At 54.7% G+C, this 16,326-nt stretch overlaps 1 protein-coding gene across 6 annotated transcripts in view; it reads right to left on the reverse strand.

The window, feature by feature from the left end:
• Window positions 1–16,326, reverse strand: part of CCDC88C (coiled-coil domain containing 88C) — a 128,737-nt gene that overhangs the window by 35,343 nt on the left and 77,068 nt on the right. For all 6 annotated transcript variants that reach the window (XM_027066434.2, XM_053224836.1, XM_027066433.2 and 3 more), the window contains 5 exons: window positions 12,089–12,235; window positions 11,258–11,402; window positions 7,968–8,152; window positions 3,518–3,655; window positions 1,412–2,482 (listed from right to left, as the gene is read on the reverse strand). In XM_027066434.2, the coding sequence (XP_026922235.1) occupies window positions 1,412–2,482; window positions 3,518–3,655; window positions 7,968–8,152; window positions 11,258–11,402; window positions 12,089–12,235 (1,686 nt within the window). The remainder of the gene's footprint in view (window positions 1–1,411; window positions 2,483–3,517; window positions 3,656–7,967; window positions 8,153–11,257; window positions 11,403–12,088; window positions 12,236–16,326) is intronic.

A 16,326-nucleotide genomic window follows, 5' to 3' on the forward strand; every position in this document is an offset into this window, starting at 1 on the left:
CCACCAAATCCTCAGGCCTTCGACGGCCGTGTGACAGCATGGCGCTTGCCCAACACTCCATCAGCTCACCCCAAATGTCCCAGCTACCCGGTAGTTCTGGCCAGTGAGTGGTGGGTGGACATGCTGTGGGTCACCTCCTGGCTGCAGCACAGCAGAGCCGGTATGTGACCTTCCAGCTGCCTTTGTCCTGCCTCAGCAACTGCCCAAGCCCCGTGCTGAGAAGGCGGAGCCATAAATCAAAGCAGCCTGGACTGCTGAGTCACAGCACAGATGACAGGCTCCTGGGGAGTCACCTGGAGTCTCACGAATGAGAAGTCAGTCCCTGGCGTGATGAGCCGCTATGACTCCGGGCTTGAGTGTTACCACGGCAGAACTTATCTTCTGCTTCCAGAGACAGGGACTAGGGGTCATATTAGTGAACTCCCTCTCCCATAGCCTTATGATCTTCCTGTACATGAACATGGAGACATCCCTGTGTTCACCAAATCTATTTCCTTTTCTCCCCTGGCATACCGCTGAAACACATTCCCCAGCCTCGCCTGAAGCTAGGTGCAGCCGTGTGACCGCGTTCTGCACAGTGGAGTGCAATCTTTCTTACCCACTGTCTTCCTCATTTACTGCCACAGTCAGAAGAGGACTCCACTGCGGGATGGCCGAGCCACAGGATGGGAGAAACCAGGTGCCCAAGTCACTGAATTTAAGGCTGTCCATGAACAGCCACACTCAACTCCTACCTACGTGAGACTCAATTTCTGTGCCGGGCCATTCAGATGCCGAAGTCATTTACTAAAGCAGTTTATTCCCCCTCAAACACTGAAGGAACCCCCAGAGGGCCCATGCAATAAATACTGGGGAAACAGTAGGATGCCAACTTAGCAAGAAACTTTAAGATGTTCATACCCTTAGAACCCCTACTTTTGCTTCTAGGAATATAGCCTGAGAAAACAGATATATGTATGCAAGTGTCCAGTGGTATCTAAAATAATGAAAAGAATTGGAAAACCACCTAAACGTCCAAAAACTAATTGCAGTAAATCTACAGCATTAAAACCCTGTAGCCATTAGAAATCCATGGCTTCAATCTTACTTACTGTAATGAGAAAAGAAAGGCAGAGTAAATAAACAACAGAAGAGCTTAGGATGCAGGGACGCACGATGTCAAGCATGTGTATGTACAAATGCACACGGGGAATGACGGGATAAAATCGGCCAGACTATGAGCAGTGGTCATCTCTGGGCAGGGAGATTAGAACCAGTGCTTTCCCTTTGTTCTTCGCACTGGCAGACCTTATTCTGTTCGGAATCAGGGAGGACACACACACACACACACACACACAGTCTCACGTCTGCTCGGGAGGCACGCACCCCCACCCCCTCACCACGGGAGAGGGGCCTGCTGGTGCCAGCTCACCTCTCTCAGGGTGGTCAGTGTCCTCGTATGCATGGTGACTTGCTTGGTGAGGTCCCTGTTGTCCCTCTCCAGTTCCTTCAGCTTGCTGGCCGCGTCCCTGCAGCGGGCCAGCTCCTTGTCCAGGGCGCGGCTCTCCCTCTCGGCGGCAGACAGCTTCGCGGTGCTGTCGTCTAAGACCGCCTCCTTGAGCTCCACCTGCTGCCACAGCCGCTTTGCCTCCTTCTCCAGCAGCTTCTTGTCTTTCTCCAGCTGGGCCACCTCCTGCTCCAGGGCCTTCCTGTCCTTCTCAGCCCTCTCCAGCTGCTTGTGGGAGAGCCGAAGGGCCTCCAGGTCGCGCCGCAGGACCTGGTTTTCGGCCTCCAGCTCGCCAAGCTCTTGCTCCAGGGCCTGGGACTTCTGGCTGCTGCTCTCCAGGGTCTGCTGCAGCCGCAGGTTCTCGGCGCTCACGCCCTGGTAGCTGAGCTCCAGGCGCTCGGACTTCTTGCTCAGGGCCTTCAGCAGCTCCACGTTCTTCCTCAGCTCCTCCTTCTCCCGCTCGAGCTCCTGGTTCTCCCTCTCGATCTGAGCCATCTTGGCACTGGTGAAGCGCATGGTCTCCACCATCCTGCGCAGCTCCAGGTTCTCCTCGTCCAGCTGCTTGTTGTCCCGCTCCAGACCCTCGAGCTGCAGGGACACGTTCTGCAGGGTGTCCAGCGACTTCCTGAGCTTCCGGTTCTCCAGAGCCAGACCCCGACTCTCGCGCTCCAGGGCATCCACCTTCTCGGTGGCGGTCTTCAGGGAGGCCACCTTCTTGGCCAGCTTCTCGTTGTCCTTCTCCAGCCGGTGCAGCTCCTTCTCCAGCTCCTCCACCCGCTCCACCTTCTCCTTCACCTGTTCGAAGTCCTTGTGCAGCTGCTGCTTCTCGAATTCCAGCTTGCTGAGTCTGCTGCTGGTCTCCGTCACCGTCTGGTGGAGGGCTTTGTTCTCCTTCTCGATGTCCTTCACCCGGGCCTCGCTGCTCACCTGCGACCTCTCCCGCAGCGTCCACACCGCTTGGTTGAGATGATCCTTTTCTTGCTCGAGATCCTTGATCTGCGGAGAAATATAACGCGAATGACACACGAGGTGGCTGTTGCGTGGATAAATTTCAGTGACCTGGGTCCAAACTAGGAGAATAAATTGTAGGCCCCTGAAGGACCACCCAGAGCCATCCCATTGCTTCCCAGGCCAAGGTCAAGGGCAGTCATTACTCAGTTCAAGCCAAACACATCCACAGCAGTCACGGTGAGTCACAAATGTAAACCACTTCTCTTCCTCTTATTTACAAGAATGAGAATGAAAGGGATTTCTCTGGTACTCCTCATCCCGGGCAGCAAGACCCCCACGAGCTGAGCCTGCCACCTGTGGCCTCCCCGTATGCCACTCTCCCCCGCTGCGGACGCTGCACGTGATGGTCCCTCTGCCTTGAACACTCCCCCATCTTCCCCCCACTGATCTACAGCATCTCTGTCCCCTCCTTGTCCTTCAGGCTCAGGGAGAGTGTCAGCTCCATGACTTGAACATGCCTGGCACCCAGCAGGACGCTCTCCCTGGGCATTGTGACCTTTTTCCTGCCCATACTTTGGGGATGTGCAATAGCTAGGCCTGGCAGGACAGGTAGAGAGAGGCCTGGCTTCTGGCTGGCATCACTGAGCCACTGCACCAGCACTGCGTTGCCCACCCTGGACCTCTTATAGCGTGAGCCAAATAAAGCTCAAAGGTTTGCCAGGGTTTTCTGCTAGGACACGACAGACGTTTACAGCTGGATCTGTTCTTCGTCCTGAGGGGCCGTCCTGTGCACTGCAGGCCATCTGGTCTCCACCCACAGGCCACGCGCACCTTTTCTCTCCTCCCCCAAATCACGACAATCAAAACCAGGACTGCCATTGTCACCTGGGAGGCAAAAGCTGACCCCTGTTCCTGCACTGTCAGCTAAAAATGGCTGGTTTGAGGGCAGCTAAGCTGGGTCAGTGGTAACACACATATCACTCATCAATTACAGGAAGTGGCTATAATCCTGGACTCTTCCCCTTGTAGGCAGAGTTCCCAAGACAGGCGAGAAAGAACATTCATCCCAGAGGCACCCACCTGCCTGGCTCTGTCGGCCTTCAGGGTCTCCATGTCACTCTGCAGCTGCTCCTTCTCTTTGATCAGCTCCTCACTCAGGGTCTCCAAATCCTGGTTGCTCTGCTTCTCTCTCTCCAGCTGGGTCTGTAACTTTTCAATCTGTAGAGCCAGAAGACCCAGCCAGGGCAAAAGTCACTTTCACAAAGTGAACGACGTTTTAAGACAAACCAAAACCCTGCCAGCCTCACAGAATACTTGCACAGGCCTCTTCTCAAGGAAAAACATCCAGGTGCTGTTCCGCAGCAATCTCAACTCTTAGCTCACACCTTGCACTTTCGGCTCAGGGAAGAGGGGAGGGTCCTGGGCACCAACCAACCAGTCAGCCTCCCTCTCACCCCACCCCTGCTCATCCTCACTGCCAAATGTTCTTAGCCACACCCAGGTCCCTCGCTTCTGTCTCAGGCCTTGTCCACGCTCTCAAGGGTCAGAGCACATGCTCTAGGGGCCACCAGCCACCACTGCTGGATGCCCTGCAGGGACTTTGGACTCACCCTCCTACCCTCTCCTTCACAAAGGCCACCTAAGTTGGGGACACACCTGTTCACCCAGCTGCTCAGAGCAGTCTTCTGATGCATCTCTCCTTCCACTTTCACCCTCCAATAAGTTTGTCAGCAAGTCCTGTCCTCTCTACCTGTGCCCCTCCCCCTCCACATGCTCCCTGACTACTACCCCAGGCCTGACCATGTTCCATCTTTTTTTTAAAGTTTATTTATTTTTTAGAGTGTGTGTGTGTGTGCGCGTGCGCATGCATGCGAGTGGGGGAGGGGCAGAGAGCATGAGAGAGAGAGAGACAGACAGACAGAAACAGAGGAGGAGGATCCCAAGCAGGCTCTGCATTGTCAGCACAGAGCCCAACTTGGGGGTCGAACTCATGTACCGTGAGATCATGACCTGAGCTATAATCAAGAGTTGGATGCTCAACTGACTGAACCACCCATGCGCCCCTGGACCACACTCCCATCTTGCCTGGATGACCACCTATATCACCTCCTGGGTGCCATGCTCTTGGCTAAGACCCACCAGCGTCCATCCTTGCTAAACATGAACTACCTAGCTCAGGGCTTATCACACTTTATCATGCCCAATACCCATATTTATCATTGTGGTAGATGCAGATTCTGACTTGGCAGGCTGAAGGCAGGGCCTACAACTCAGCTCCCAGGTGATGCCCATGTCACCTTTTGCAGTCTGAGGGCTTCGTGGGGGCTGCTGTCCCTCCCTGCCAACCCCAAACTCCTTATCACTGGGGACAGGAGTTGGGGAAACGGCGCTGACTGGTGTCAGAGGGACACGGGTTCAGAGTCTGGTCCCTTCCTGCTAACAACAGGACCATGACGAGCAAATTTCGGTAAATGACATTGGGCCAGCGGCGTCCATCTTCATGAGCTATCCCATCAAGTGCTCAGCACACATCTGGCAGGTGTCAGGTGTGCCAATGTCAGCAGACCCTCCCCAAGAGCGTCCTGCCAGTGACGGGTAAGGGAACAGGCAATTATTACTGACCATCATGCAGTGGACAACTCTGGGCCAGAGCAACTAAGTGATTTGCCCAAGGCCTCACAGTGAGGACACAGCAGGGCTAGGATGCACACCAGTGGGTGACCCCAGACCTGCTCCCAGGCACTGTCAGCAGCCTGTGGTGCATGCCCCCTGCCTTCCCAGCTCACCCGCTGACCTCACTGGTAATCCTTTACCCTGGCTGCCCCTTCTCTCCTGGAGAAAGGAATGTTCTTCCAGCCTCTGCATTTCTGATTGTTCTTGCTTCTAGTCTGAAGACACGATGTCCCCACATCCCACCTATCACTGCTGGATGCCCACTGCCATCTTTCTCCCTTTCTGGTTCTTTCTGCCATGGAATTGGAGCCCCTATTCTTACCCATCCCCAACGGACCGCAGTGGCCCTGGGGGAGCTCGCGGGGCTGAGATGTGAGCTGGCCGTAGGCCTGTCAGCCCTGAGAGGGCTTCCCATCCTTCCTCAAGTACCTGGCTCAGGTTATGGACTCCCAGAGTATGTGGGTGCCAGGGGCCTTCCCCTCAGCTCCGGATCTGTACACACCCTCAACGGGTTGCCTTCCTGTCTCTGAAACTAAGGATTCTTTACTTCTTAGCTCAAGGCGTTCAACTTGCAAGGTATTGACACAGTTATAGTCACGAGGGCGAGGCAGTTTCTCTAAGTCCCACGAAAATGTCATTAATTAGAAGGAAGATATTAACTTTGGGGAACGATGGTTCCCACAGACATCCCGAACCTAAGCAAGCTTGCAGCCTGGGCTACGTGCAGGATGATGGGAGAGCCGGGCTAGCACGGCAGGGGGCGGGAGGGGCCTCCAGGTCACTGTGTCCTGGTTGGCCCTTAACCCTCCTTTGTAGACACCTCCCAGGGTAGCTGTGCTGTCTGGACTCGTCCCAAGGCGGTGCCCTCCCTTGTTCCAGGAGTCACTGTTGGGGATGTGTCCCCTGTGGGGCTCAGCTGGGTTGGTGGTTCACCTATTGACCAAGAAATGCCAGCTGGTGACTGAGACACACTCCATGGAGAGAAGCGCAGAGTGAGGTGACCAAGGCTGGGGAAAGGCAATTCCAGAGGCGCTGATGGGCTCCCTCCGGTGTTCTGTACCAAGCTGGATGGTGCGGAGAGAACGTAACTGCCCACGCTGGGTCAGAACAGATCCAGCCAGACCCCGGGCAGGCTGAGGACAGGGAGAAGAGGTGCTCCAGTGGGCAGAAGGACTCCCTCCCCGGGGCTCCTGGCTCCGAACACAGGATGGCTCCAGTCTGGGAACAGTGGCACCTCCCTTTTACCAGGGATGCTGTGCCAAGATATGCTCCCATAGGCTGTGGCAGGGAGGGCTGCTATCCCCCCAGAGAAACGATCCAGAGAGGAAGCAGGAGGTGGGACTGAGAGACGGGGGCTCAGAAATAATGCTGGGCAGGCAGCACCCACTGCCGGTCCTGTCTGTGCAGAGGAGGGACCAGGGTGGACCCCAAGGGGAGGGAAAACCTCTGAGGCTGGCTGGGAGCTGGGCCAGCAAGATTTCAGCACAGCTTTCTACGGCAGACCCGTGAGGACCTGTGGAGTTGAAGGTTCTCATTTCTCAAAAGGTCAAAAAAAAATTTTTTTTTTTTTAATCTTGGCTGAGGTCAGACTGCCATTTATAAAGACATTTCCTGTGCTAGGCCCATGTGAATCTAAACACCCAAACCGTCTAGTCGCCCTCCACACGCTGCTCTGCATTAAGACACAGAGCACAAGAGAGTGTGTTTTCCATTGTCCTATGAGAGATGACAGACTTTGGCACCTACCACGCTGCAGAGCACACAATGCTTCAAAGGGACCAGAAGGGTGAGTAACCGAGCCTGGGAAGTCCCAGGAGGGGATGGGAGAGACCATTTCATAGAAGGAGGGGATGCCCCAAGCCTCCCCCAGAGAGGAAGTGCAGGCAGGGCCAGCACCAGTGGACCCCAGTCTCTTGTCTGCAGCCCAAGCTCCTCCCCCTGCCGGTGCAACCTCAGTCAATGACACTGGCCAAACAGTGGGCAGGTCGGGACAGACACCCAGATACCCAGAAGCATCAGCCCTGCATGGTGGTCAGCGGGCAAGAGCACTCTTGTCCTCTCCCTCAGCTGCAATCTGGCAGCTGGTGCGTGGATAGCCCACGACGCAGGTGCGCTGTCTGTAGCGTGGGTGACGTCTACTGAGGTCCTGTGACCAACACATGCAGGCAATCCCTGGCTCTCAACTGCCCTTTCGTGGACCCGATCCGCATCCCCTATGCAAACAGGGGTCCTCGTAACTGGAGAACAAAGACGGTCTGGGAGCCTCTGTCTGTCCTCCCAGAGGTTTGGGCTCTACAGTGCTAAATCAAAGACCCAGCAGTTGTCCTGAAAGGCAAATGCAATTTGGCCATCTCTTCTTCCTCACCCCATAAACCAAGAGAAAGAGGTGTGCTCTGACCTTGTGTTACCACCAACAATGCCCTAAAATAGTCCATCAGTGTCCTATACACACACGCACGCAGGCATGTCTGACATCACCGATTCCTCTTCCCGTGCCCCGTCCTATGCTTTTTAACAGTGCGTTCTTTTCATAGAGCACTTACTATGTATGTGCCCGACTCTACTTACAATAACCCATAAAATCCTTACAACCCCCATTAACCCCATTTCGCAGACGAAGACAAGGCACACAGAGGTCTAGTCACACTGGGGCCACATTTGCATTTGTGGTGCAGGGACAAGCCATGCTGCCTCTGCTCAAGGACACGCTTATCCCTCTATTATAATGAACTGTGCCTGCAGTGGATTCTGCATTTTTCCCAGCTGTGCACACTCACCAACACCTGAACGCTCTGCCTGGCTGCACATTATAGACAAGGGCTGGGGGAGGAGGTCGCCCACCCCCGGCTGGGGTTACCTTCTTGCTGAGCTGGTGGTTCTCCTTCTCCAGCTCTCCGCACTTCAGGCTGCTCTCCTCCAGCGCCAGGGATGCATCCCGCAGCCCCTGGATGGTGCTCTGGAGGCTCTGGTTCTCCTTCTCTAGCTTCAGGATGCGGCTGGAGGCACATTCGTTCAGCTCAAACACAAATGACTTCCGGGAGGCTGAAACACAAAGTCGGGTCACAGCCCAGGTTCCAGGAGAGACTCTGCTTCCACTCTCTTCCCCACCCCGGGATCAGCTGGGTGCCTCACCCCCAGTCCATGCGGTGCTGCTATGGTCAGCATGCTAGAGACCTTCTCCGGTTGTTCCAGTCCCTCTGCCAGCTCAGCTGGGGTCTGGGGGAGCAACCAGGAGCTTAAGAAGAAAGCAGCTCATAGAGGAGGGGCCAATGTAAAAGTCACAGACTAAGTGCTGGGAACTGTTTTTACCAAGCTGCTAACTTGACTGTGCACTCAAGGACTGTACAGACCAACAGAGATGGCAAATAGGTGACATTTCTGGGCCAGTTCTGGGAGGTTCAGCAGGAGGAACATGATAATTGACTAGTTATGTCTGCCACAAGTGGTCAGGAACTGTGTGGGGATGTATGCCAGGTACTTGCCATCCTTTTGACAGAGATTTTGTAATTTCACAATTGTACTGGGAAAAAATGAGACGGTACATATAAATTGCTTTAAAATTCTACGTGAGATGAAAATGTGAGCCAAAGACAGAAAAAGGCAGATTATCTACTCTGCTTCTAAAACAGCTCAGATACAAATAAATGAAGAAGGGGGCACAGACCCAAGAGTCAGGGGACAGGAGTTCTTGGCCCCATCCTGCCACAGCAAGTGAATAATATTAGGTAACTTAAGGGGCTTTTCTGGAAAGGAAAAAGGAATGTATGTGAAAGCCCCTGAGAGAAGGATCAGGGCTGTCCTGTCCTCTTCTGTCCCGTGAGAACCATGCTCAGCTCTGGGAGCCTTATCACACTGTATGGCTAATATGGCCTCCCCCACCTGCTTCTTACTCATCACGCTAGGGCCTGGAGGTACCAAGAGCTGAAGGCTTTCATAGCAAGCACATCAAGCTGGGAAAAAAAAAAACGTGTGTTTGGATCCCCTGCATGATCCTAAGAACTGGAAGGCATCCACATCCCTCTCTGAGGTCTCTTCACCCACCAAGGACAGCAGTACAGACCCAACAAACCAGAAGGGCCTCAAGACCACAGGCAACAACAGGCATGCAGCAGTGGAGGTGGATGGAGTGTCCGCAGTGCTGACCATCCCCGCACTAACGCACCCACGAGCACATGCGCTCTCGATGTGCAAAAACATGTGCACAGAGGGCTGTCTCGACTGCGCTACGAATCCAACTAACCTGACCTAAAACCCCACTGACTCAGAACCTGTGATCACTGGGACAGCATTCATGGGAAATATCATATTTTTCATTGTGGTGCAATATACAGAACATAAAATTTACCATTTTTATCGTTTTCAGTACAGTTCTACGGCATTAGATACATTCTCACTGGTTAGATTCAACAGCCCCCACCATCCATCTGCAGACTTTGTCATCATCCCAAACTGAAGCTCTGTACTCATGGAGGATAAATGTGAAGGTTCCACACATTAAACAAAGGAATTGATTACAAGCCTCACTTCCCCTTCAGTGAAAGGCAGGCCCTCAGAGACAATGAGGACCCAACAGTTTATCACAAAACCACCAATGACTCTTGACTGAGTGCTTCGTTCATTAGCACCCCCAGCAATCAGTTGTGAGACAGGTCGTGTGTGTGTGTGTGTGTGTGTGTGAGAGAGAGAGAGAGAGAGAGAGAGAGAGAGAGAGAGAGAGAGAGAGAGAGAGAGGGATGGGGAGAAGGAGGGAGGGAGGAGTTTTGACACAAGAGCAAGACAGGAAGAAAGAGGAGCCCTTCCCAGAGTGCCTGTGGGCCATGTACAGTGTAACGCTTCACTGCCTCCCATCACTGGGTACTCAAGGCAATCCTGCGAGGTGGCTGCATCACCCCCACTTTGCAGCTAAGGAAACTGGGCTGGCCAACTAGCTCTGACTCAAGAAGCCACCACACCATACATGCACAAGCACTTTCGGGCTCTGCTCACATGCCACCATTCAAACCAAAGCCCACGAGCTCCCCGCTAAGCACTAGGAGTTGGGAACACCAAGAATAAATCATCATCATGGACCTGAAAGGGCTCACAAACACACTCAGTCGTGTGAATCGGTGAGGCTTCTGACTCCAACAGCCGCCCTTGGGTGTCACTGAAACACTCCTTTTTGGTCTGATACTGTCCTAGGCAGCCTGCACCACCTCTCTGCCTGGCCAGGGGGCAGCGGTCCTCCCCGGTGAACCTGAACTCCCAGGGCAGGAATCCATGTGAACCACCCCCACCAACCCTCAGGCCCCACCACAGCCCCTGGACACCATGGCACAGGCAGAACTAACTTCTTACACTGATTAATAATTTAATCAACGTATTTTAGGTTTGGAGCTTGAAGAGAAGAAATACCCAGCTGCTTTCAGTAACCCCTCCATTATGTTTAGGGATGTTTATCAGAAATGAAAAAGTCCCCCCAAACGCATCCAATACCCTACCCACACTCTGTATAGTTCTAAGTAAACATTAACTCACACTATCAGGTGCACGTGTACTATTTTTGAACAAAGGAACTGGCTTATTGTTTGCGGAGCGCTGGAGCTTCCTGCTGCCCCACCCGCCATTCCCCAGCCAACACCTCGCCTGGGGTGCTGGGCACAGGGGGGAGAGGAAGAGTCCTGGGTCCTGTGAGGGGCAGCCACTTAGCAATCCCCACCCAGAGAGACAGAAAACAGACTGCATCCATCTTGCCCAATTATGCAAATGAACAGAGGAAATAATGCCCGGGGTACGTGTCTAGTGGAGATTAATGACCACTGGGGGTGTCACCTGCCATCCAGAGCTTTCAATCATCCATAGAGAGGCCTAACATGTCCTCTGGGGGTCAGCGTGCTGTAATCTGGAAGCTCCTAGGACTGTCCATATGGGAAACGAGAAAGCTGGCAACGCTTAATTTGCATTTCATGTCCCGACACCAAAGCTGCCGGACCCCTCATGTTCTCCTTGGGGAGAGCTGTGATGAAACCATTCCAAATGGCTCTTGATGGAAACCCTATTTACTTGGGGTGAATGGCTAGACTGACACGGAAGATTCTGAGCCAAGGGGTTGGCTCCCTGGATGAGAAAGCTGCTGCAGGCCGGCTGAAGACCCCAGGCGGTACCCACCATCGGACAGGTCTGCGTTTTTGGACAGCTGCTCCAGCTCCCAGCCGAGGTGCACCGACTCATTCATGCTCTGCTTTTGGGCTATCTCGAGGACCATGTTCTCTTCCAGCAGCTCCTCAATTCGTTTCTTGTCTGTGTCCCGGTCCTGGTGCAGGAAGAGCGAAGGAGTGAGGCTGTGGCCAGGGGCTCCCGCTGGACAGGCTCCAACCCCTCCAACCCCAGGCACCTGCCCTCGTTCCCCGCCCTCCCCCCCCCCCCCCCCCCCCCGCCCCAGGATGAAGGGATGCCATGCACCTGGCTCACTTCCCAAAAAATACAGCTGCAAGGAAACCTCTCCAACACAGGACCAGCTGAGTTACGGCCATTAAGAGATACCCTGCCCCAGTGATCTAGGTAATGAACAGAGACCTGAGGTCTCTAACTGAATGCTGTCTTGACAAAGTGACACACTATGCAGGGCTTTAAAGCAAGTAATGTGACGACAGGTGGTTCTGTGGTCCTCGAGCAGGCCTCACACACCTTGAAGAGGCTGTACAGAGACTCACAAAATCACAGCTCAACCCGCACCATGAAGGCCAGCAAGGACCTTCTTGCCACAGACATGCACGTACACCCACACCTACGGAAGAGCACAAGCAGTCGAGTCCCGTGTCATGGGCGTCGAGTGCTGCCCACTCAGTTGCGCTGAGCTTAGCAAGCTGCCCACCATGGTTCATGAGCCACCGTGGCGGCAGCAGCAAAAGCCCAGGGGTGAAAGCCCCAAGGAGGGCACGGCATAAACTGGACACCGCCCCAATCTGTTTCGGATGTAGTGGCGGGAGCTGGCAATACCAGTTCCAGGTCGTGAAGCTTGGATTTCAGCTGCAGGTTCTCTTTCTCCAGCTCGTGAACTTTATCGCCCCGGGCCCGGGCTGCAGTCAGCTGCTCCTCCAGCATGGCCTTGGTCTCGATTAAAATGATGTTGTCCTCTCTCAGCTCCTGCTCAGCAAAAACATACACGAGAACCATCAGATGAAGGCACCTGGCTCACAACCAGGGTTCTGGACCGAAAACACACAACATAGGGGTGAGGCCGCTGTGCAGGGGTGGAAGGTACGTCTCCACCTTTCAGCACCCCCACCTTTCTCACTGGGCCAGGCCAAATGGGCATGCCCTACTGAAAGAAAAGCCCCCGGATCAAGAAAATGGTTGAATTTGGCGTCTTCCTCAGTAGACACTTCCTCGATGTCTATGCTGCCCATGGTATGAAGACGTTTGCCATTTAAAACCTCATCTGGTGGGACAAGTGGACTCTGCTAACAGACATGGGGCCTTGCTGAGTCCCATTTCTTTCTTGTTTTAAAGTTGTTATTTTTGAGAGAGCGAATGAGCACGGGCGCAAGTGGGATAGGGAGAGGGAGGGAGGGAGGGAGAGGGAGAGAGGGAGAGAGAGGGAGAGAGGGAGGGAGGGAGAGAGAGGGAGGGAGGGAGGGAGGGAGAGGGAGGGAGGGAGGGAGGGAGGGAGGGAGAGGGAGGGAGGGAGGGAGAGGGAGGGAGGGAGGGAGGGAGGGAGGGAGAGGGAGGGAGGGAGGGAGGGAGGGAGGGAGGGAGAGGGAGGGAGGGAGGTAAGGAGAGGGAGGGAGAGGGAGGGAGGGAGGGAGAGGGGGAGGGGGAGAGGGAGGGAGAGAGGGGGAGAGGGAGGGAGAGAGAGGGAGAGGGGGAGAGAGAGGGAGAGGGGGAGGGGGAGAGAGAGGGAGAGGGGGAGGGGGGGAGAGAGAGAGAGGGGAAGGGGGAGGGGGGGAGAGAGAGAGAGAGAGAGAGAGAGAGAGAATGAATCCCAAGCAGGCTCTGTGATGTCAGCACAGACCCCGCTGTGGGGCTCAGAGAATTCATGAACCGTGAAATCATGACCTGAGCTGAAATCAGGAATCGGATGCTTAACCGACTGAGCCCCCCAAGTGCCCCGAGCCCCGTTTCCTTAACAAGAAAGAGGTGCGGCTGACAAGTCTGTCCCGGATTTGAGGGCTGAGTCTAGTCCTGTAGACTCAACATTCACTTTGTAGTCAGGGTCCTGGGAAGAGGTAGCTGTTGAGATCAGCTTTCGTTCCATACCCAGCTCCTATCTGAACTTGTCACATACGTACTCTTGGAAGAACAACAATTCTCAGCAGTTTTCTGGAAATGGGGAGTCTCCGAGACAGGTCACAAACAAATGGGAACCCCCAAAATAAGTGCTACCGGCCCCCTGTGTATTAGGCATATGCTGGGTGTGGAACGTGATGGCCATTCCCTCGAAGACCCCCTTTGTGGGCAAGGGGCAGTGGGACTCTTGCTCCTGCACCAGACAGCCCAGCACACACGACGGAATTCGGCTCATTTGCTCCATTTCTCCTCCCTCTTTGTTATGGGGCTTCTTGGTTTCTCTTCTCCTCAGAGCCCTTCCGGCACCACTCAGGATTCTGGAGGGGCAGTTTCCCAAAACACCTTCATGGTGCGTGCAAACACACACATGTGGGAATGTGTCTGCAGAGTTTTCAAAGGCCTGCCCCCCTAACAACCGGGAAGCTCTTGCTTATCCACTACATGTGTGTCTTCCCTGCACTGAAGATTCTTGGTCGAGGGGGAAACCACGTGCCTTCCGGTCAGTGGTCACGGTTCTGATCAAAGTGTGGCAGCTGTGAAGGGTTTAAGACTCAGATTACCTAGACGTCCTCTCTCTGTCGGAGACCCTGTCTACTGTGCAGCTGGCCCTGCCCTGGGCACACCCTCTACCTCACTCGTCCCAACAGCCCCGAGAGGGAGGCAGGGACAGACCCTTTTTACAGATGAAGAGGCTTAAAGTAAGCCATGAGCCCCAAGTCACAAAGCCGCTGAGGGGCGAAGCTGGGACTTGAGCTCTGGCCAGAGAGGTCCAGACATGTGTTCTCTTCACCGCCCTCAGCTGACAACTCATCCTCAAGGGGCTCACGTGGGAAAGAGGCCCAGACCAGCCATAATGATGTGAGCCAGAGCACATGGGGGTGTCAAGCAGAAAGGAAGGCTGGCCCTTCCTCTTTGGCCACTGCCCCCACTGTTCACACCCTGAGTTCCAGCAGCTGCACCCACCAGCACTTTCCACCATCACCTCACTACTGGGCTCTCCGTGCCCACAGCACAGCCTGCCCCTTCGTCCTCACAACCAGCTCCTGATCAGCCTTCAAAACCCAGCCTGAGTTGCCCCCTCTGAGAAATGCCTGCAAATTCACTCTGTCCTGTTTGCTGAACCAGGTACTTGGGCTCCCAGAGTGCCCTGGACACGCTGTGAGGCAATGTGGCCTGCCCTCCTACCCCAGACCTTAAACTCCTCAGGGTAGGGCTGTTCCATTTCTGCCCTTGTGAGCCTCATAGCTTTGTTCAATAACACTGTTGGCTGAAACGGGTGGGCAGCAGGGGTGGGGTGGGATGGGCGGGGGGAGTCAGGGCATGTGAGGTGGGCCCTCAAGGACTCAGCGACTTCCAACAAGCAGGGACGGATAAGAGTATCCAGGAGTGAAACACAGTATGGAACAGGGTGATTTCTAACTACTATTCAACTATATCTCAATCCTCTGGCCTTATCAACCTCCACCACATATTAGGCAACAGAAGTACATCAGCTTGTCTTGGACACCCCACGACCTCAGAAGGGAGGGACTAGAACTGCGTGGAATTGTGCCCCAGCTCCTATGGCAAGCTGCGGGCTCAGCCCAGATGACTGAGAATCTGCATTCCTCCCCTCTGGGCAGCTGCCTGAAGCCAGCCTGCCCCCGCAGATCTGACCTCAACTGAACCAGGAGGCTATTTAAAAGCCTGACCCAGCCCTGCGAACAGCTGAGGGGCCACATTTAGGGAGTCACGGGCCAGGTCTGATGGCTGGTCCCCAAGGGGCTGAAGAGCTGCCCCAGCTAATCTGTCGTGCTGACCGGGAGCGGTGACCGGGAATGTGGGCTGACAGGCTCCGATTCCCAGGCCTGCCAATGCACTATTAGCCATGGGATGTGAAGCAAGTGAATGTCCCTCAACTGTGGATCCTTCCTTTCTGCGACGGGCACACAAGTAGGGCCGATACGGGATCAGACGCAGTAATGCTTGTCAAATACTCTGTGCACGGTGCCTGAGGCCCAGTGAGATAGGGGCATTCCCTCATGCCCCTGTGGTCAGCCCAGCACTCCCCAGGCATCCAGCCACCAAGCAACAGGCCAACACTCGTTTCCAGGGGGCCTCCTTGACCCCCAACAACCAAATGCCAGAGGTGCGGGGCGGGGGGGTGGGGAGGGGAGGCGGAATCAAACCAACCACCGGTTCCTCCCGCTGCACTCAGATCGCAGCACCCAATGCATCTCTCTGGAACCCAGAGCAACAGAAAGTCAGTCCGGAGGTGTCCTCAGGACGGGGACGGGGGCACTCCACACCGGGCAGGTGGACCTCCTGCTCACTCAGCCAAGATCGCCCCCTCACTAAATTCCACCTGTTCGCCCCGTCCCACTGCCATCAGCTCGGCTCCCTAGAACACCTGCCCTTTCTTCACCTGCCTCCAGGAGTGTGGTGATCGGTACAAACATCAGGTTTGTCTGCCCTGTTTTTACCTATGTACCGAATTTTATCAGCACTCCTTAGAAGCCATTAAGAAACATGGAGAAACACAAAGTCCCAAGTGTAAACAGACAATGAATGTCCCAGGTTCTTACTCAGTTCCCCGAATTTTAACGTTCCCCACTCACGACACGACATCCAAATTCCCACATGGACCACTGGAGGCAGGGCCTCCGTCTGCCGTTTCACGGTGTTGTCTGAGGCAGGGGCCACCATCACGCCCTCCTGAGCACCTGTTTCCCACCCCCACCCCCCAACACCACTGCGTCTCTCTGTGAGTTCCCCCGCCTTTATCTCCTTCCCCGTCAAGGCAAAGGCCCTGCAGGCAGGCAGACACATTTCAATGCAACCTCGGTACTGACGGCAAAATGCAGACACTATAAATCAACCCTCAGTTTTCTCCCATGAAAACATGTTTAGCAGTGGCTGCTGAACCCTGTGGGCCACCATGAGGCTTACACGTGGTGATGTAGTTGGAG

This window comes from Acinonyx jubatus, chromosome B3, assembly GCF_027475565.1.
Source record: "Acinonyx jubatus isolate Ajub_Pintada_27869175 chromosome B3, VMU_Ajub_asm_v1.0, whole genome shotgun sequence".
Lineage (NCBI taxonomy): Eukaryota > Metazoa > Chordata > Mammalia > Carnivora > Felidae > Acinonyx > Acinonyx jubatus.